The sequence below is a fragment of the Primulina eburnea genome, chromosome 10, assembly GCF_022965805.1.
Source record: "Primulina eburnea isolate SZY01 chromosome 10, ASM2296580v1, whole genome shotgun sequence".
Lineage (NCBI taxonomy): Eukaryota > Viridiplantae > Streptophyta > Magnoliopsida > Lamiales > Gesneriaceae > Primulina > Primulina eburnea.
In genome coordinates, this window is record NC_133110.1 from 23,074,934 (window position 1) to 23,096,833 (window position 21,900).

At 37.9% G+C, this 21,900-nt stretch overlaps 1 protein-coding gene across 1 annotated transcript; it reads right to left on the bottom strand.

The window, feature by feature from the left end:
• Nucleotides 1-9,317: 9,317 nt before the first annotated feature.
• Nucleotides 9,318-21,377, bottom strand: LOC140802807 (uncharacterized). Its single transcript, XM_073158433.1, has 11 exons — nt 21,183-21,377; nt 20,434-20,495; nt 20,172-20,341; nt 11,930-12,119; nt 11,690-11,799; nt 11,108-11,220; nt 10,671-11,010; nt 10,280-10,446; nt 10,127-10,188; nt 9,719-9,852; nt 9,318-9,541 (listed from the first exon to the last, which is right to left on the bottom strand). Exons 1-11 carry the CDS (start codon nt 21,375-21,377, stop codon nt 9,318-9,320), a joined length of 1,767 nt encoding a protein of 588 aa, XP_073014534.1.
• Between the last annotated feature and the right edge of the window lie 523 nt (nt 21,378-21,900).

The following is a 21,900-nucleotide window of genomic DNA, read 5'->3' on the forward strand; positions in this document are numbered from 1 at the left end:
ATGCTGAACCGACTATAATGTGCCTCTGTCAGAATCTGCTGTCTCAAATCTGCAACATCTGGCACAACTAGACGGTTATTCACGTACAACACATGATCTCCTACCTGATATTCTGATACATGTCCTGATCTGACCATTTGGATTGATCTTTGCACATTCTGATCAGTTCTTTGTGCTTCCTTGATCCTCGTAATCAAATTGGGCTCAACTTGGATCGTAAAAAGTCGTAGTGGCTTACTATCTGTATCAAACTCTAATCCAGATGTACAGCAATTTTCAACTAACTTGTTAACACCTATCGTCGATAAGGACAAAGAACATACCTTACGACTCAAGGCATCTGCTGCTGCATTTGACTTCCCTGGATAATATTTGATTTCACAGTCAAAATCTTTCAGAAGATCTAGCCATCTACGCTGCCTCATGTTCAGTTCTGATTGAGAGAATAGGTACTTTAGGCTCTTGTGATCGGAGAAGATCTCAAATTTCTCGCCGTAGAGATAATGACGCCAAATCTTTAATGCAAATACGATAGCCGCCAATTCAAGATCGTGAATGGGGTATCGAACTTCATGTGGCTTCAATTGTCTCGAGGCGTATGCGATCACATGGCCTCGCTGCATAAAAACACATCCCAAACCTCTATGAGAAGCATCACAATACACAACAAAATTACCTGTACCTGTAGGTATCGTCAATACTGGAGCACTAGTCAGCCTTTTCTTCAATTCAACAAAGCTAGACTCGCACTCCTCTGACCAAACAAATGGTGCATTCTTTTGCGTCAATTGAGTTATTGGCTTTGCAATGGTGGAGAAATCCTTGATAAATCTTCTGTAGTATCCGGCTAAGCCCATGAAACTGCGTATTTCTGGTACAGAAGTCGGTCTTGGCCAATTGATCACAGCTTCCACTTTACTCGGATCTACAGAAATACCATCTCCAGAAATGATATGCCCCAAGAATACAACTCGATTCAGCCAAAACTCACACTTTGACAATTTTTCATACAGTTGCTCATTTCTCAACGTCTGCAAGACAATTCTGAGATGCTCTGCATGCTCATTTCTGTTCTTCGAATACACCAAAATATCATCGATGAAAACAATGACAAATTCATCCAAATATTTCTGAAACACTTGGTTCATCAAGCCCATAAATACCGCAGGAGCATTTGTTAAACCAAAAGGCATGACAATAAATTCGTAATGTCCATACTTGGTTCGAAATGCTTTCTTCGGTATGTCTATATCTCGAACTCGGAGCTGATGATATCCAGATCGCAAATCAATCTTAGAATACACAGAGGATCCCTGCAACTGATCAAATAGGTCATCAATCCTAGGCAAAGGATATTTATTCTTGATCGTGGCCTTGTTCAGTTGCCGGTAGTCTATACACAATCGCATCGAACCATCTTTCTTTCGCACGAACAGCACCGGTGCGCCCCAAGGAGATACACTAGGTCTGATATATCCCTTGGCAAGAAGATCTTCTAATTGTGCTTTCAATTCTTTTAGTTCGATGGGTGCCATCCTATACGGAGCTCTCGAAATAGGGACGGTACCTGGTGTAAGATCAATACTGAAGTCTACCTCACGAACCGGAGGTAATCCTGGGATCTCATCTGGAAAAATATCTGGAAATTCCCGTACTACTGGCAAATCCGCCAACGCCGGGCTCGACTTCTGCATGTCTACAGCATAAATAAAGAAACCATATGCTCCTTTTTGCAATAATCTGTTCATAGTAAGAGCCGAAATCAAGGGAATCCGAGATCTGGAACCCTTCCCGTAGAATTTCCACTCGTCTGTCATCTCGGGTCTGAATCTGACAATCTTGTGGAAACAATCCACGGTAGCTCTGTACTTTGTTAGCATGTCAATACCGACTATACAATCAAAATCAGCTAGACCCAACACTATACAATCTAGGTCAATCTCATGCCCCTCAAACTGTAGAATGCAATGTTTCACCGTAGTTACAGATATCAATCCACTTCCCAACGGAGAATTAATAGACACAACATCTAGCAAAGACTCAACAGGCAAAGAATGCAACAATGAAAATCGCTCTGAAATGAATGTATGCGATGCACCTGTATCTATCAAAATATAAGCAGGATAACCATAAAGAGAGCAGTTACCTGCTATAACATCATCTGGTGCATCTTGTGCTTGCTCTTCTGTCAATGCAAACACTTGAGCCTGTTGCCTCGGGGGTTGAGTCACTGTCTGACTACCTCGGCCTCTGGGTGGAGTCTGTACTGGTGGAGGCTGAAAAGAGTGAACTTGTGGGGACCCGGACGCTAATCATCTTTGGGATTTAATTATCAAGTAAGATAAAACATGGTCTAAAAAAATTTTCGTTTTAAGATATAACTGCGGAAGGTAATGGAATCTAAATACTATACATGTCTGTATAGAATACATTTCAGTATTAAAGTACAACAAGCTAATTTAAGGTTCAACTACTAAAGTCCAGTAATAAAACCAAGTCTACTGTAAGTCCGGAATCACCACGCTACACTCGTCTTCTCTCATCATCATCTTGACCCTGATCCAGCCCCACCTGTTGTCATGCACACTTACAAAACAAGACAACAGCCGGATAACTCTGGTGAGAATAAATCCCAGTATAAAACATCATGTATATATTCAAAATAAATCATGATTAGAATCAAAATAATAGATTTCCTAATCTACGAAATCCATTTAAACTCGCATGCAATTTAAATCAATAAATATGCACATAAACAATTTAAATCATATAAACATGCTATCATAATTGAAAGCAATAACGATGGGTCCCATGATCTAGGAGCCACATCCATATGAGCATGCAGTCCTAATCAAATCATGTCTAGACTCGACTCAACTATAACTCTAGGGATCCCGGGGTGAATAAGACGTCACTGGCTGTCACCTACCCAACCACTCGAGGTGCTGTACGTCTTATTCCTAGACTTCGGTCCGAGCTGTATCGACGGCTGGCAATAGGAGTAATGACTACTCCTAAGTTGAGATACACCGAACGTCTAGAAGTCTGACAATGACTGTCAAGACTTTCCTATCTTAAATGCAATGAATAACAATCTGTAAACAAAGCATAATCATATTCATAACTGAATATCACAATTATCTTACCTGCTTGAATACAATTCTAAAATCAAAGCATAATCAGGTAACAATATAAACAATAATCTAGTATGTGATTTTATTGGGAAACTCAAATGAGATTTCATTTGAGTTGGGACTTCCCGAATATCACATGCATTATACCTTTGTCGTCCCCGTCTGATGAAGACGAAGTCTCGAAGTTGAATTTGTCCATATCTGATCTGAAATGACAATAATCAATACACTGTATCAATGTATAATCCAATTCAAAATCTGTCTGGTCAATATCTGAATAAGCTACAATCTGATTCATATCAATCATATCACAAGATAACAGAAACCAATACTGAATTTGATCAATCTGTACCAACTGATGTTTAGACGGCATAACACTACAGTCTTGTAATCCCGTCAGTCTTAACATCACAATTACACTACCAGAATTCCTAATAAATCTCAGTACAATCTATAACTTCATTATCTGTATCCTGTAAAATGAATAACAGCATAATTCTGATAGCAATCTCAATCAAATCAACTCTAAAATTCATAACAAGTCCATAAACAATCTATTTCTAAATCTGACTTCGATTCTACAATATCTATGGTAGTAGAAACACCATATCTGAATCATATTCAATTCTAACAACATTATAAATTCAAATCTTGTCTAAACGTAATAAAACTTACGTCCAGTTGTAGCCTGTAGCGATAGGAGTTAAGAACTGAAGTCGGATTCCAATTCAGATAAACGAATCGCTCATAAATCAAATTTTAAAATGAAGAACCACGCTTTCCCCCTAATCTCTCGATTTCTGAAGCTGAAATCTGAGGAATTCGATTCTTACATACATATATATATATATACATTTCATGCATGCAAGACAAGTGGCGGAGTGCATGACTCGCACGTTTCGCGCATATGCGCGCACAAAGTCGCGCATATGCGCCAGTTGTTCGAACCAACCATTTTCCTTCTCGCGCATATGCGCCAATCTTTCCGCGCATATGCACCAACCATTCTTTCCCTTCCGCGCATATGCTCCATCATCTTCGCGCATATGCGCCAATGCTTCTGGCCTTGCCGCGCATGTGCGCCATCTTCTTCGCGCATATGCGCCGCTGCTTCTGCCATCTCCGCGCATGTGCGCCAATACATGCTGTGCATGTGCGCGGGACCTTTCTTGCACACATAATTTTAATTCTTTTCGCGACTCTCCCGGTTTGATCCGTTCCGTCTATAATCATCTCGATTTAATTAAATAAATCATTTCAGATTAATCTCAAGTTACAGTAATCATATCCAAATCATTTCAGATTACGGTAATTAAATTCTCGGGCATTACAGAACTGATGATGCCTGCCGCTCAAACTGAGGTACGGAACCGGATGCTCTTCCACTCTGGCCTTGCTGTACACTCCTCTGGGGACAGACTTTGGCAAAATGCCCCGGTTGCCTACAAATGTTGCATCGGCCTGTAACTCCCTGGCACTGTTCAGTTGCATGCCTACCCCCACAAGAATTGCAGTAGACACCTGAAGTCCTTGAACTTTGATCAAACCCAGTCTGTCTTGATCCGCTGGAGCTGGACGAACTGCTCCCAGGTCGCTTAAACTGTTTCCCCTTCGCCTTTAGCTGTTCTTTGCGTCCACTACTACTACCACCGCTTTCGAATCGAGGAGGAGGAACTTGGGATGGAGGTGGTGGCGGTCTCAGACTCGGTGCAACATACGGAGCACTCCGTTGCCTAAGCAATCCTGCTTCAGCTCCTTTGGCACGATTCAATGCATCCGAGAAATTATCGGGTCTCCCAGTATTGACCAACGTAAAGATATCTGGATTCAGGCCATTTATAAACTGATCTGCCATGGCCTCATCATTTCCTGAAACATGAGGTGCAAAACGAAGCAAAGAAGAGAATTTGGCAACGTACTCCTCAATGTTCAATTGCCCTTGCCTCAGATTGGCAAATTCTGCACCTTTATCCTTGCGATAAGAGATGGGAAAGAAACGCTGATAGAATTCCATCTTGAATACCTTCCACGTAATCTCGGTACCCCGCTGCTCTAAAGCTCTCCTAATGTTCAACCACCAATTCTTGGCTATATCTTGCAATTGATGGCCAATTAGCTTTATTCTCTTCTCATCACTGTACTCCAAAGAGTCGAATAACATTTCAATGTCCTCAAGCCAACTTTCGCACTCGATGGCATTCTCGGTACCTTTTAATGTGGGAGGTCGAAAAGATTGGAATCGCTTCAGCAACGTCTCCATAGGGGTCGCTGTAACATCCATAGGATCTCCGGATGTGCTCCCCTGTTCTGGCGCTGCTGGTCGTAGAGGTACTGCTGCTCTTCTAAGTGGCATATCTAATAATCCAAAGGATTAGTATACAAAATATACAACTGTCTCAGCCATCCTCTAGTCAGTTACCTCTGATCTAGAATCAGTTCTGATTCAGTTTATCACATGCTGAAAGAAATCAAACACAAACAACATGTAATAGGAAAGCAATAATCATGCTAGCACATCATAAGCAAGGAAGAAGACTCGATCTACCCCGCTCATTCTATCCTATCTCAGTCTAAAGGAACTCTCTGCTCTGATACCACCTGTTGTGGGGACCCGGGCTCTAATTCTTTTTCTTGGGATTAAATGGATTGTTATTAAAAACGTGGGTCAAATTTTTGCTTTTTACATTCAATCAAATGTAACTAAACAAACATAATTCTTAGCTTAACATACAATATAAACATGAAGTACAAGTCTTGTTCTTACAACTAGTGTTCAGTACCATCTATAAACAAACGGTAGTACAAGTCTAACAAAAGAACCACTAGTCCTCTGCTGCGCCCGAGATCACCACGCTATCACGATCATCTCTGTCTCGACCCAAATCCTGCCCCACCTGTTGTTATGCACACATACAGACATAACAACAGCCGGAAAACCGGTGAGAACAAATCTCAGTATAAACATGTATACATGCATATAAACAATCTAAACATGAAACATGCTAATATGAATGTCATTCATATACAATCATGCAATGTGGATCTAATCATGTCTAGACTCGACTCGACTAGAACTCTAGGGATCCCGTTGTGAATAAGACGTCACTGGCTGTCACATACCCTACCAATCGAGGTGCTGTACGTCTTATTCCTAGACTTCGGCCTGATCTGTATCCGCGTCTACAATAGGGACGGTGATCTTCCCCTAAGCTGAGATATCGCCGAACATCTAGTAGTCTGCCTGATCTCCAGACTGCCCTATCTTAATGCATGAATACAAAATCTGTAAACAAGCATAATGCAATGCTACACGATCTGTAAACAAAGCATAGCAAGATCTGCATACAAGTTCTATAAACAAATCTATAACAATCATAATCATATCAAGATATAATCAATAAAACAAGTATGTGATTTTGGTTGGGAAACTCAAATGTGATCTCATTTGAGTCGTGATTCCCCAAACAAAACATGTACTATACCTTTCGTCGTAGAATCGCTGTCACGGTCGCCAATACGAATCTGAAATGGAAATGTTGAATACGCACTCTATCAATTTCTAATCTAAATCAACACATAACCAAGTCACTACGTGATCTCAATACAATTTGACGGCATAACGACGTAATTCTCGATACCGGTCAATCCAAATCTCAACAAATATCCACACTATCTCATTTTCAGTTATAATCTAATACAATATCCATCCAAAACACAATAATTCTGCCCCAATAATTCATAAACCATACTGAAATTCATAGGAAATGCATATGATATCATTTCTTTGATCCGTTTACAAATATATCATGCTCAATACGTCAAGAACACAATATAACTAGCATACTCTCATTTCCTTAACATCTGAATTTCGAAACTTACTGGAATCGAATAAAACTTACATCACTTTGTAGATAATGAAGAGAGAAGCTCAAAATCGAAGTCGGATTTGAATTTGGATGGCTCAATCTTCTAAAATCACAATTACAAAGGAAAGGAAACTTGAAAGCCTTTCTTCCTCAGAAACCTCTGTTCTTGCTACTGAAATGAGAAGAAATCGAGACAAATCATATATATACTTTGCAAGTTTCGAACACATGGCTTGTTCTTTGCAATACACGTCTCGCGCATATGCGCGGCATTACTCGCGCATATGCGCCGAACCTACTGTCTCGGCAGATTTAGCACTCGCGCATATGCGCCACTAAACTCGCGCATATGCGCCAATGGTTCTGGACGCTCCGCGCATATGCGCCACTACTCTCGCGCATATGCGCCCAGGCTGCTGTACATGTCGCGCATATGCGCCACTCTTTCCGCTTATATGCGCCAATGCTACTGGAATTCTCATGCATATGCGCGCATTCCTTCGCGCATATGCGCCATAGCTTCGGCCTTACTCATTCTTTTGACTATCTTTCACATCTTTATTATACATTTCCCTTTCTTTTCTAGTCCAATGAAATACATGTACAATCATCTTAATTATCAACAAATCCATCTGATTATGATAACTAAATCTTCGAGCCTTACAAACAATGACACAATCAATATTTTAAACCTACCAAATTCTGTCTCATTCAATCAAAAGATCGCAAATCATAAAATTTACTTTCGCTCCAACTTCAAAACCCAAGCTTTCACTAGAAAAGATCAATATAATGAGACGTGTGTAGTGTGAAAGTCAAAACTCATATTTCTCAAAGGTGTTTTAGTTCAAGGAGTGCTCATATTTTCTAAATTATATATATATATATATATATATGTATATATATATATAGAAACTCTCAATAAGCTTATGTTTCATATCTTTCTCCACTAAATGTTAGAGGAATATGACTCGGTCAATAGGTATTTTCAAGCTTAAAACGTTAGGCAACGAATCACGGCTACAATAAATTTAGGGAATTCAAAATGAGAGAAAATAAAAAATTTAATCATGCAGCACACTCCTTCTCTCTTATTTTTCTCCCCTTCATTGAATTTCATCATCATCCATCTAACTTTTTCATTTTCCTTCTACTTTCATTCATCTACCCCATTTTGTTTCTCTCTTCCTTTAGCTTTTTTCAATCCTCAACAACATTATTTTTTAGTTTTTTCAATCACCACATCATAAAACATTCATTCATCCTCCTTTTATTTTATAATTATATATATCTTTTCATCGATCACTTTCTCATTCTTCATGACTTTTTTTTTTCAAACTCCTCCAATTTTTCTTATCAATTATCAACACATGGGAGTTATTGAAAATTTTAAAGCGCTAAAGGGGTTTATTTCTCTCAAAATTAAGGTAGAGGAATAGTGTTTATGCTAAAATTGGATAGTTGATGTGTGATTTTGAAGGAATACGAATGGTGGCTAATTGTATGTCTTTGACACACTCCATTCTTTTTTTATAGGCTCAAAATGGGATACTAAGGATATAATGCTGCATAGGGTGGGCTCAAAAGGCTCAAACGGTCCAAGGATCGACTAAATCAAGCCCAAGTCATTTTTCTCTGTATTTTCACCTCTAAAGATAATCAGAAATGGTCTAGATTGTTTTTTTTCTCTTTTTTCTTCTTTTTTTTAAATGTTTTCATGAGCACGCCTCTTGCCAATTCGCAATGAGTTCATATAAGTATGACTTAAAGGCATAGATGATGTCTCAAAATATGATACAAAACTAGTTTGTGCTCAAATCCTTCAGCTACAACTATAGCTCATCTCAATCAATTCTAGGTGTGATGTAATTTCTTGAGTGTTCAAAAATCTAGAAAGTCAATTAGTGTGTCATGTAATCACAAGTGCAATTTCTCAAAGAATAACCAGAAAAAAATTTCATACCCGAGGATTAAACATTGAAGCGCATGCTAAGTGTTGTTTAGTAATTCCCCCCACACTTTAGATTTACACTGTTCTCAATGTCATGCCATTCGAAAAGAATATAAAACTTTGATGTAGAAAATCAAGAGAGAATTTCCTTGGCAGTGTTGCTTTGAGATCCATGAAGTGCTCTATGGGGCTGGTAGAATTCCTCAATGTTTGTAATATTTTATTTCAACAGTTTAAGCTTTCCAGAATCAAAACATCTTGCTTCCGCCCAATATTCTCTACACACACCAAAATCACCCAGGATTAACCTAACAAAATGAAAAATTAAAAAAAAATAAATAAATAAATGAAACAAAATAAAATAAATCACTGGGTTGTCTCCCAGCAAGCGCTAAATATATTTTCTATAGCTAGACAACTCCCTTTAGAAATACTCGGCTCCTCTTGCTCCACAATTCCTTCATGAAAAATTTTCAGTCGATGTCCATTCATTTTAAAGGGATTTCCAGAATCTCCACGGATTTCTACAACACCAAATGGAAAAACTTCAGTAACAGCAAAAGGCCCAGACCATTTGGAACGAAGTTTACCTGGCATGAGTTTCAAACGAGAATTATAAAGAAGCACTTTTTGTTCAGACTCGAATTACCTATTCACAATCCTTGTATCATGCCACTTCTTTGTCTTTTCCTTGTAGAATTTTCCATTCTCATATGCATCAAGACGAAATTTCTCCAGTTCATTGAGTTGTAGTAGACGCTGATTACCTGTAGCTTGTATATCAAAGTTCAAAAATTTAGTAGCCCATAATGCCCTATGCTCTAGTTCAACAGGAAGATGACAAGCTTTTCCATAGACCAAGCAAAAAGGGGAAGTTCCTATAGGGGTTTTTAATGCTGTTCTATATGCCCACAATGCATCATCCAATTTATTAGTTCATTCTTTCCTCGAAGATACAACGGTCTTCTCAAGAATTTTCTTAATCTCTCTATTTGTACTTTTACTTGACCACTAGTTTGATGATGATAAGGTGTTTCCACCTTGTGCATGACCCCATATTTAGCCAAAAGAGATTCAAAATGACGATTACAAAAGTGTGTTCCTCCGCCGCTAATAATGGCTCTAGGTGTGCCAAATCTTGCAAAAAAAAATTTCTTTAAAAATTGGATCAGAACCTTAGAGACATTGGTTCTACAAGAACTTGCTTCCACCCACTTGAATACATAATCCACATGCACTAAAATATATTTATTTCATAAGGAATCTGGAAAAGACCACATGAAATCAATTCTCCACACACGGCATTTCATGTTTCCTTAAAATATTACCAACACGTTGCATTCATTGCAATTCAAAACATAAGTGTGTGCATCATTGAACAGTGTAGGCCAGTAGAATCCAGCTTGAAGGATTTTTGTGGCTGTTTTACTTGCCCCAAAATGTCCTCCAGGTGGACCACTGTCACAATGAGCAAGTATACAACTTATCTCCTTCGCTGGAATACACTTACGAATAATGCCGTTTGCACAGATTCTAAACAAAAGATGATCTTCTCAAAGATAATATTTTAAATCCAAAAGAACTTCTTTTTCTGCTGATATGTAAGATGAGAAGGAATAAATTTGCATGACAAATAATTGACAAAATCATCATATCGTGGGAACTTAGAGATGGCATAAATTTTCTTGTCAGAAAATTCATCTCTAATTACGTACTTACCTTCCTCGGGCTTCTCCAATCTCGATACATGATCGGCAACTTGATTTTTAGTCCCCTTGTGATCCACGATCTCTATGTCAAATTCTTGCAATAGAAGGATCCATCTTATCAATCTTGACTTAACATCCTTCTTGTTTAACAGATACTTCAAAGCTGAATAATCTGTGGGGAATATCACTTTACTCCCTACAAGGTATGACCAAAATTTGTCCAAAGCAAACAAAATTACCAAAAACTCCTTTTCTGTAGTAGCGTAGTTCAATTGAGCTCCTGAAAGCGTCATGCTTGCATAGTAGATTACATGCAAGAATTTGTCCCTTTTTTGCCCCCAAAACAGCCCCTAAAGCAATATAATTTGCGTGAAACATGAGTTCAAAAGGTAGATTACAATCTGGTGCGACAATGATTGGGGTGGTGGACAACTTTTTCTTTATTACTTGAAAATCTTGTGAACAATACTCAGAAAAAACAAAAGGAACATCTTTCATTAGCTGATTAGTTAAAGGCTTAGCAATACTTGATAAATCCTTGATAAATCGCCAATAAAAACCTGCATGCCCAATAAAACTACACATTCCCTTGATATTAGTAGGGGGAGGAATCTTTTCTATGATATCTACTTTAGCTATATCCACTTCAATCCCTTGTTCAGAAATTTTGTGACCAAGGACAATTCATTCCCTTACCATGAAATGATATTTCTCCCAGTTAAGTACAAGATTCGCCTCTTCACATCTCTTTAGCACTTTTTACAAATTAACCAAACAAGAGTCGAAGGAAGAACCAAAAATAGAAAAGTCAATCCATGAAAACCTCAATATACTTTTCAATCATATAATGAAAAATCGCCATCATACAACGTTGAAAAGTAGCATGAACATTACACAAATCAAACGACATTCTTTTATAAGCAAAAGTACCATAGGGACACGTCAAAGTTGTCTTATCTTGATCTTCGGGATCTATGGTGATTTGCATATATCCAGAATAACCATTTAGAAAACAATAAAAATCATGACCTGCCAAACGCTCTAACATTTGATCAACAAAATGTAAGGGTAAGTGATCATTTCTTGTGGCATCATTCAATTTGAAATAATCAATACAAACACGCCAACCAGTCACAGTTCTAGTAGGATTAGCTCGTTATCTTCATTTTCAACAGTGATTCCCCCTTTCTTAGGAACAACATGCACAGGACTTACACACTTGCTATCGGATATAGGAAAGATCATACCTGCATCAAGGAGTTTGATTACCTCTTTTTTGACAACAACTTGCATAGTTGGTTTAGTCTCCTTTGGGGTTGAATAGCGGGGGAGTGCTCTTTCTCCATTAAAATTTTGTCCATGCACATGGATGGACTAACACCCTTGATGTCAGCTATGCTCCATCCAATGGCACATATGTGATCCTTCAGCACTCTCAAGAGCTTATCTTCCTCATTATCTGTAATGCCCGAGAATTTGATTATTGTAATCGGAGATGATTTATTGATTATGAATTGATATGATTATGATTGGGCCATTCCGAGATCAGATTAAACAAAGCATATGATTTATGCATATTTTGTACAGAACTGCTGGCGCCCGAGCGGCAGAAAGTTACCGCCCAAGCGCCAATGCACCACAAGAAGGGATTTGGACAGAATGTCTCGCGCCCGAGCGGTAGTTATTGACCGCCCGAGCGCGAGAGGATGATAAGATGAGAATCCGGGCAGAAGGTTCGGCGCTCTTGACCGCCCGAGCGCCGATCAAAGAACATGAAATGTGTGCCACGTAGCTTGGCATGCACTTGGGATATATATATATGTTTGCTTCGAAAATTCCTCACAAATAAAAGCAGAAATCGAGGAAAAGCTTCGGGGAAAGAGATGTAAAATCCTTACGCCTTTATATTTCGATCCGCCTGTCCAAACTTGAATCCGACTTCAGCATCGTGTTCCTATCGACGTAGGCTACAACTGGACGTAAGTTTTGCTAAGTTTTGACATGCTTTGAAATTACGTCATTTTCATAATTGAATAGGATTGATATATGATGTTCTTGTCATGTTAGACATCATAGAATCGAATTCAGATTGAGAAACAGACTGTTTATGAAATTGTTATGATTTTTGGAATCGATTTTACTGAGAATTCATATTAGATATGTATTGTTATTGAGATTATGACTGGTATCGATACTGATTCTGAGTTCTGGTATTATATCTGTGATATTCGGACTGACGGGGTTATCGAGACTGTATTGTTATACCGTCGAAACATCAGTTAATTGATATTGATCAAAGTATGTGTTTTGATTTGAGTATTAATCAGAACAGGTATTGAATTGAGTTGTGTATTGATATTATACCTATTCAATTGTCATTACCAGATTGGGAATGGACCGAGATAGAGTCGGGATTTCTTCTTCTTCTGAGCGAGAAGATAAAGGTATAAATTAATGTTGAGTTGGGATTGCACAACTCGAGTGAGGTTTGACTCGAGTTTCCCTAAATCACATACTTATTATCTGTTTATCATTGTGTTTAATGATTTGATTTAAATGCTTGTTCTATGTAGTTATAGGAGCATGCATTAGACGAATAATCTTGTGACAGAAGTACCTGATAGTGGCAGGTAACCACGGGTACATTGCACGATGTCACAAGATATGGTGATAGACCATAGTCTATGACAGATGCGTCTGGACACTGGATATTTGGTTATATCGACTTGGATAGAACTGGAGTCTTTTCTATTACTGTTTGTCGATATAGGAATGCCACATCTGGACATCGGGATCCCTAGGCTAGGACTGAGTCTAGTCTAAAACGTGGAGTCACGAGTCTGAGTGACAATTATATTGATTTATATTTATTGATGTTGATTATGTTCCTGAATATGGTTCATGTTCCTTGCTGTTCCTGATATTGGTACAGGTTTAGAATAGGAGTTATACTTGATATTGATTATGTTCCTGATTAGGGTACATGTTTAGAATATGATTTATTCTTGTTATTATTTCATGTCATGATTTTGATACGGGATATGATTTTCTGTTATATGCTTTTATATTGTTTATATGATTGCATGTATACATGATTTATACTGGGATATTTATATCTCACCGGAGTTATCCGGCTGTTGTCTTGTTTGTATGTGTGCATGACAACAGGTGGGACAGGATAAGGGTCAGGAAGAGAACGAGGCTGGACTAGATAGCGTGGAGATCCGGGCTTCAGAAGCAACTTAGGATTCAGCACTGATATGTAATTGAACCTAGTTGAATTATTGTAGATAACATCAGATTTGTATGTTTATGTTTAATATGTAATTTGAATTTAATTACATTACGTTTACGCTGTGTATTTTAGAAATAAAATTAGACCCTGTTTATTATAAGTGATTAATTAGTCCCAATGACGATTAAGAACTGGATTAGCTTCCGGGTCCCCACAACAGGTGGTATCAGAGCATTAGGTTTCAGAGCTGTAGGTCCTTGAACTCTAGGTTCCTTAGCACTGAGATAGAGGAGAGTGAGCGGGGTAGAATGAGTTTTCTTTCCTTGCATGTGGTTGCTAGCATGTGATTGATTATAATGTGGAATTACATTGTGTATGCTAGCATGATATTATGTTTTACTGCCTGGACTTGTATGGCATATGATTGAATATAATGTTGAAACTACATTATATATGCTATGATTTCAGTATGTTTTACTGTTTAGAAAGCTAGATGTTACCTGAATATCTGAGTTGATTTGGTAATATGTATTATTTGAAACTGGATCAGAATCAATTCTTGATCAGAGGTAAGCTGATCAGGATTGGGATTGAGACGGATTTGTCTCCTGTTACTACTAACATCTGTGATTATCAGATATTCCTCCTAGAAGGATTCTAGAAAGAGCTAGTACTTCGTCTGATCAGATAGATGTATCAGAGACTCAGATGAAAATAAAGTTGAGAGAGTTCTAGTTATTACAGCCGCCGATTCTGAGTGGTATTGAGAAATCGGAAGATTGTGAAAACTGGTTTGATGACATAGAAATCCTGTTTGATTTAGTTGATTGTACCGATGAACAGAGAGTTAAACTGGTATTCCATCAGTTGCAAGAGACCGCCAGGAGTTGGTGGATTACAACCAAAGGAATATTAGAACTACGTGGTACTGTGATCACATGGGAAGTCTTTAAAGCTGAATTTTATCGAAGATTCTTCTCAGGATCGTACCGAGAAGACAGGAAAGTAGAATTTGAGAATTTGAGCCAAGGTCAACTGAATATTGAAGGGTATGTTGATAAATTCTCTACTCTACTGCGTTTTTCTCCTCATATAGCTGGGAATGATGAGGCTGTAACGGCTCAGTTCATTAGAGGATTGAACTCGGAGATAGTTGCATTGATGAATATGCAGCGGCCGTACCATTTTGCCGATGTCCTGAGTAGAGCGAAGAGAGCGGAGACGAGTCTGATTAGACATATAAAAAGGTTGTGTGCGGTGCAACCCCAGACACAGCAACCTTCTCTCTGGGTTGATCGCGGTAGCACGAGTGGAAAGCAGGATTTGCTGAAAGCTCGAAAGAAACCATTCAAGATGTTAGGAAGTGGTTCATCTAGCTCTAGCGGTTCTAGTCCGAGTTATACTGGAACCTATTGCAGGAATTGCGGTGGAAGACATTCCACGGAGCAATGCCGGGGAGTAACTGGTAAGTGCAATATCTGTAAACAACAAAGCCATTTTGCTAAAGCTTTTCCACAGAGGGGTCCCCGAAGATTTCAGGGAGTAGAATCCTCTGGTGGGAGGGATCGAGAAACAGACCTAGGACACACTTGATGATACAGTGATAGGTACTGATCTTTTATGATTATGTTGCATATGTATTGATGTATACTAATGCATTCCTTATGATTATCCTTGATTGAGTTGCATTGATATATGTTTTACCTGTTGGGTCTGTATTTACTATAGTATTGATTCTTTACCGTTTGGGGAAAGAATTTGATATCAGTGATATTCTGTAATATATTGTATACTGTAGTAAGTTGAAAATAAGATTGAATTAGACTAGATTGTACTTGTATTGTCTGATGATAACTGCGTGATTGATATTGATATATCGAACAAGTACAGAACTATTTTAGATCCTTGCCAGGAGATGGTAAGATTCGGACCTGAAATGGCCAAAGAATGAATGATATACGGTAAGGATTCTTGATTTTGAATTCCTTGATATCCGTATTATATAAGATTCAATAATTATCGAAAGGAATGGAGTAATTCCTTATGTATTCAGTTGATGACTGAAGATGAGCCTATCATTAATGGATTCACTAGTAGCAGGAAATTTGCTATAGTCTTTCAGATGAGATTTCAGGGTTGTCCTGTATCTGGGAGAGTGATTTCAGCCTTGATGTGATTCCAGGTATTGGTTTCATTTTAGAATTTCTTATAGACTGATACTGATTGAATTGAGAAAATTGAGACATCAGTTGAAAGATTTACTGCCTGAAGAGTTAGAGTTACATCTGATTATATGTTTCTCTGGAAAGTACTTCAGTTCCAATTATAGGTTGATAAATCCGATATGCAGAGATACTCTCATGATATATGCTCGTTTTCTCTATGATATTTTGATACGTTCGCAGCGTATGATTGATTGAATCGAACAGTTGAAATTTGTATTTAATATTCTAGGAACTGAGATTGTTATATACAGAATTGTTCGGATATGAATCGGGATCAGAATCTGTGATATCTGAAGATAGTATACTGATCGATTGTGCACAGCGAGACCGTGATCAGTGGCTGAGAACGACATTGAATATAGCAGAATTTCAGAAATGTCAGAGATTGCGTTTTATGCAGTTATTAGATCAGTATTGCGTATTGATATTTTGAATCTGATCCGATATTATTATCATTCTGAGTCCGTTTTTGATACCGATTGCTACGAACCGTTGAGCTTATATACAGTTCCGTCGAGTCAGAACTGATTTTGAAGATTAAAGCAGTTCAGAAGTTGGATCAGACTGTTCAGAACTTGATTTTAATAGTCAGAACCGAATACCAGGTATGTATTTTTCTTTAATTTATTTTATTAGCTGATTGGTTGTGTCAGATGTTCGAATTTGAAATGACAGGTATTGTCAGACGCACACAGTAGTAGATTCAATATTATTCTGGTAACAGGAAATGTGTGATAATTCGAATAGACAGTTTTGATATAAACAGATGAAATCGATTATGTCAGAATTTGTATTGAAATTTCTAAATCGCTGACAGATGAAGACAGAGAAATAGAAATTTTTAGATTAATGCTCGTGAGTATTGATTTCTAAATAGAAATGGAAATACATTTCTATGGATTGTGTGATGACACTACTGAAATATTGACAAGACTGTGCGGTGATGTGATTATGATTGACATATTTCTTGAATCTGCCTCTGTTATATTGTACAGAATGACGTAAAAATATGAATAGACGAATGAGAGGTATGTCAGAAACATGAGTCAGATTGTCTTGAATGCCAGAGTTGATCTTATCTGACTGTAATTTTCATTTGATTTTATACTTTTGACTGAGTGTATGACATGATTTTTCATCTATGATTTATAGATTGACGGATAGACGGAGTGAACTATCCTGATACTGGAGGATATCCAGGAAATGTAGTGCTGGATTATAGCACTAATTGACATGATTCATGGTCACTTGTGAATTATTGTACGATGAGAAATGCGGATTTCCTTCGAATGGGGATGATATTGCGATAATACCTGAGATCAGATTTGATAAGATCAGAGATCTGATAAAGAAAATGAAACTGATTCGGAAGAAAATGAAGATAGCTCAGAATACATAGATTAAATGATTATGGAACTGTTGAATTATTGATTGATATATACGGATGTTGTATAGCCATGATTCTGAGGTTGATTCTATCACAAGTGATTTCAATGATATGAGATCATTGTAATTTTTGTAAGTGTCCTTCTTATATCTGATTTGAGATATGATATGATTATTTAGATTACCCGAGTGAACTGCTTGTGAGTTCGAGGACGAACTCTGATCTAAGAGGGGGAGAAATGTAATGCCCGAGAATTTGATTATTGTAATCGGAGATGATTTATTGATTATGAATTGATATGATTATGATTGGACCATTCCGAGATCAAATTAAACAAAGCATATGATTTATACATATTTTGTACAGAACTGCTGGCGCCCGAGCGGCAGAAAGTTACCGCCCGAGCGCCAATGCACCACAAGAAGGGATTTGGACAGAACGTCTCGCGCCCGAGCGGTAGTTATTGACCGCCCGAGCGCGAGAGGATGATAAGATGAGAATCCGGGCAGAAAGTTCGGCGCCCGGGCGGTAATTCTTGACCGCCCGTGCGCCGATCAAAGAACATGAAAAGTGTGCCACGTAGCTTGGCATGCACTTGGGATATATATATATGTTTGCTTCGAAAATTCCTCGGAAATAAAAGCAGAAATCGAGGAAAAGCTTCGGGGAAAGAGGTGTAAAATCCTTACGCCTTTATATTTCGATCCGCCCGTCCAAACTTGAATCCGACTTCAGCATCATATTCCTATCGACGTAGGCTACAACTGGACGTAATTTTTGCTACGTTTTGACATGCTTTGAAATTACGTCATTGTCAGAATTGAATAGGATTCATATATGATGTTCTTGTCATGTTAGACATCATAGAATCGAAGTCAGATTGAGAAACAGACTGTTTATGAAATTGTTATGATTTTTGGAATCGATTTGACTGAGAATTCATATTAGATATGTATTGTTATTGAGATTATGACTGGTATCGATACTGATTCTAAGTTTTGGTATTATATCTGTGATATTCAGACTGACGGGGTTATCGAGACTGTATTGTTATACCGTCGAAACATCAGTTAATTGATATTGATCAAAGTATGTGTTTTGATTTGAGTATTAATCAGAACAGGTATTGAATTGAGTTGTGTATTGATATTATACCTATTCAATTGTCATTACCAGATTGGGAATGGACCGAGATAGAGTCGGGATTTCTTCTTCTTCTGAGCGAGAAGATAAAGGTATAAATTAATGTTGAGTTGGGATTGCACAACTCGAGTGAGGTTTGACTCGAGTTTCCCTAAATCACATACTTATTATCTGTTTATCATTGTGTTTAATGATTTGATTTAAATGCTTGTTCTATGGAGTTATAGGAGCATGCATTAGACGAGTAATCTTGTGACAGAAGTACCTGATAGTGGCAGGTAACCACGGGTACATTGCACGATGTCACAAGATATGGTGATAGACCATAGTCTATGACGGATGCGTCTGGACACTGGATGTTTGGTTATATCGACTTGGATAGAACTGGAGTCTTTTCTATTACTGTTTGTCGATATAGGAATGCCACATCTGGACATCGGGATCCCTAGGCTAGGACTGAGTCTAGTCTAAAATGTGGAGTCACGAGTCTGAGTGACAATTGTATTGATTTATATTTATTGATGTTGATTATGTTCCTGAATATGGTTCATGTTCCTTGCTGTTCCTGATATTGGTACAGGTTTAGAATAGGAGTTATTCTTGATATTGATTATGTTCCTGATGAGGGTACATGTTTAGAATATGATTTATTCTTGTTATTATTTCATGTCATGATTTTGATACGGGATATGATTTTCTGTTATATGCTTTTATATTGTTTATATGATTGCATGTATACATGATTTATACTGGGATATTTATATCTCACCGGAGTTATCCGGCTGTTGTCTTGTTTGTATGTGTGCATGACAACAGGTGGGACAGGATAAGGGTCAGGAAGAGAACGAGGCTGGACTAGATAGCATGGAGATCCGGGCTTCAGAAACAACATAGGATTCAGTACTGATATGTAATTGAACCTAGTTGAATTATTGTAGATAACATCAGATTTGTATGTTTATGTTTAATATGTAATTTGAATTTAATTACATTACGTTTCCGCTGTGTATTTTAGAAAAAAAAATTAGACCCTGTTTATTATAAGTGATTAATTAGTCCCAATGACGATTAAGGACTGGATTAGCTTCCGGGTCCCCACATCATCTGTCAAGGAAGAAGAAACAATTACTGGGAATTTATCTTCTTCATTCAAAAATAAATATTTTAAATGAGGAGGAAGTGGTTTGAGTTCGAGGAGTGGGGTTCTTCTATGGAAGGTTTAAGTGATTTTGGTATATGTCCAAGCTCCCCAATATTCAAATTTACCGATCTTGGCAGAGGCTTTGACCCCTCCAAGTAGTTAATACATTCCTCCATCTCTTCTCTGTTTGATTATGTGGACTTTGGTTTCACCAAAAGTATCTACAGTGGGTCTTCAATAAAATTATCCTACACACTACTCTCAACAATATCATCAATGGCATCAATTCTATAACAATCAGAAGATCCAACATGATATTTCATACTACGAAAAAACATTAAAAGTTACCTTCTCATCATTCAACCTCAAAACTAACTCACCTTTTTGCACATCTATGAGAGCTTTTCTAGTAGCTAAGAAAGGACTACCTAAAATTAGGGGGATCTCACGATCCTCCTCCATGTCCAGCACAACAAAGTCAACTGGAAATATAAATTTATCAGCTTTAACCAAAACATCCTCTATAACCCTTCTAGGATATTTAGTAGATCTATCATCAAGTTGAAGTGTAATAGTGGTTGGTTTAACTTCTCCAATCCCCAATTTCTCAAAACAAGAATAAGGCAAAAGATTTCAAGTTACCTTTTTTTAGTCAAAATATCATTCAAGAATTTAGCATAAGAAGGCATTTGAGCCAAAAGCCTCTGCAAAAAGAATATTTATGTGCAATTTCTTAACTTCAAGAAATTTTGAAAAATTTTTGATCCAATTGTAGTTGCCTTGCTCTTTGAGGAAAAGAAAGTGTATTAATATCAATATTATCATTAGAATCAAACTCCTTACCTTTGTTACCTGTCTTACGTGTAGTGGTGATGTGAGTGTTCTATTCCTTAGCATCTTCCATTTTTGATTTCATTCCTCCGTCATTTTTTCCTCCACATCTGTAGAATTCTACCTCTTTGGTTCCTCTTCCTCTGCCTTGATCACTGTACTCACTGCATTCTCTACTTTCTGATTTTTCTCAATATCACTTGGTAGTGTTCCAAGGGGTCGATTTGCTAACTTATTGGATATTTGAACCATTTGAGCTTCCAACCTTCGCAATATAGCATCATGATTTTGCAGCCTAGTTTCTATCCCCCAACGTGTTTAAACATAAAATCCTCATAAATTGGTCTTTGAACTTCTTGCTTGAATCCTGGAGGTGTTGCAGGTACCAATAATCCTTGTTGTCTCACTTGTTGAGGAATGAACAGTGGAGAAATATGTGTTGGATTAATGGGATTCTCAGTATTTTTCCAAGATAAATTAGGGTGATTCCTCCATCTTGGATTATATGTGGAACTTTATGGATTTGATTGCTGTCTCCATTGATTCCCCACAAAATTCACTTCTTCTTCGTCAAAATTGGGTTGTTCCTCGATGACTATTCCTTGGAATTGATTTTCTTGATTCGGTTGCAGGTGAGAAAATTTATGGGCCAACCCATCAATCTTAGCAGTAAGTGCATTAAACACATCCATTTCAAGGACTCCAACCTTCTCTTCTCGTTTAATGTTTGTCCAACCCGCATGATTTTCAGCCATATTTGAAATTATTTCCAGCGCAACTCATGGAGTCTTCATGTGTAAGCTATCATTGGCTGCCGCATCTAGCATGGAATGCACAGAAGGATCAACTCCGTTCTAGAAAATATGAACTTGTTCAGATGAATAGAAACCATGTTGAGGACACCTCCTCAACATCTTTCTAATTAATCTTCCCCAAGCTATATGTAGTGTCTCCCGTCCTTCTGGCGAAAAGATGAAATATCCATACGCATTTGTCCTAGCTTGGTGGGCGGAAAATATTGAATCATGAACATTTCCGCCAAACCATTCTATGTAGTAATAGATCCAGCTGGCAGACCTCTAAGCCATTGCTGAATAATCTCTGTGGACTATCACTTTACTCCCTACAAGGCATGACCGAAAGTTGTCCAAAGCAAACACAACAGCCAAAAACTCTTTTTCTGTAGTTGCGTAGTTCAATTGAGCTCATGAAAGCGTCATGCATGCATAGTAGATTACATACAAGAATTTGTCCCTTTTTTGCCCCAAAACAGCCCCT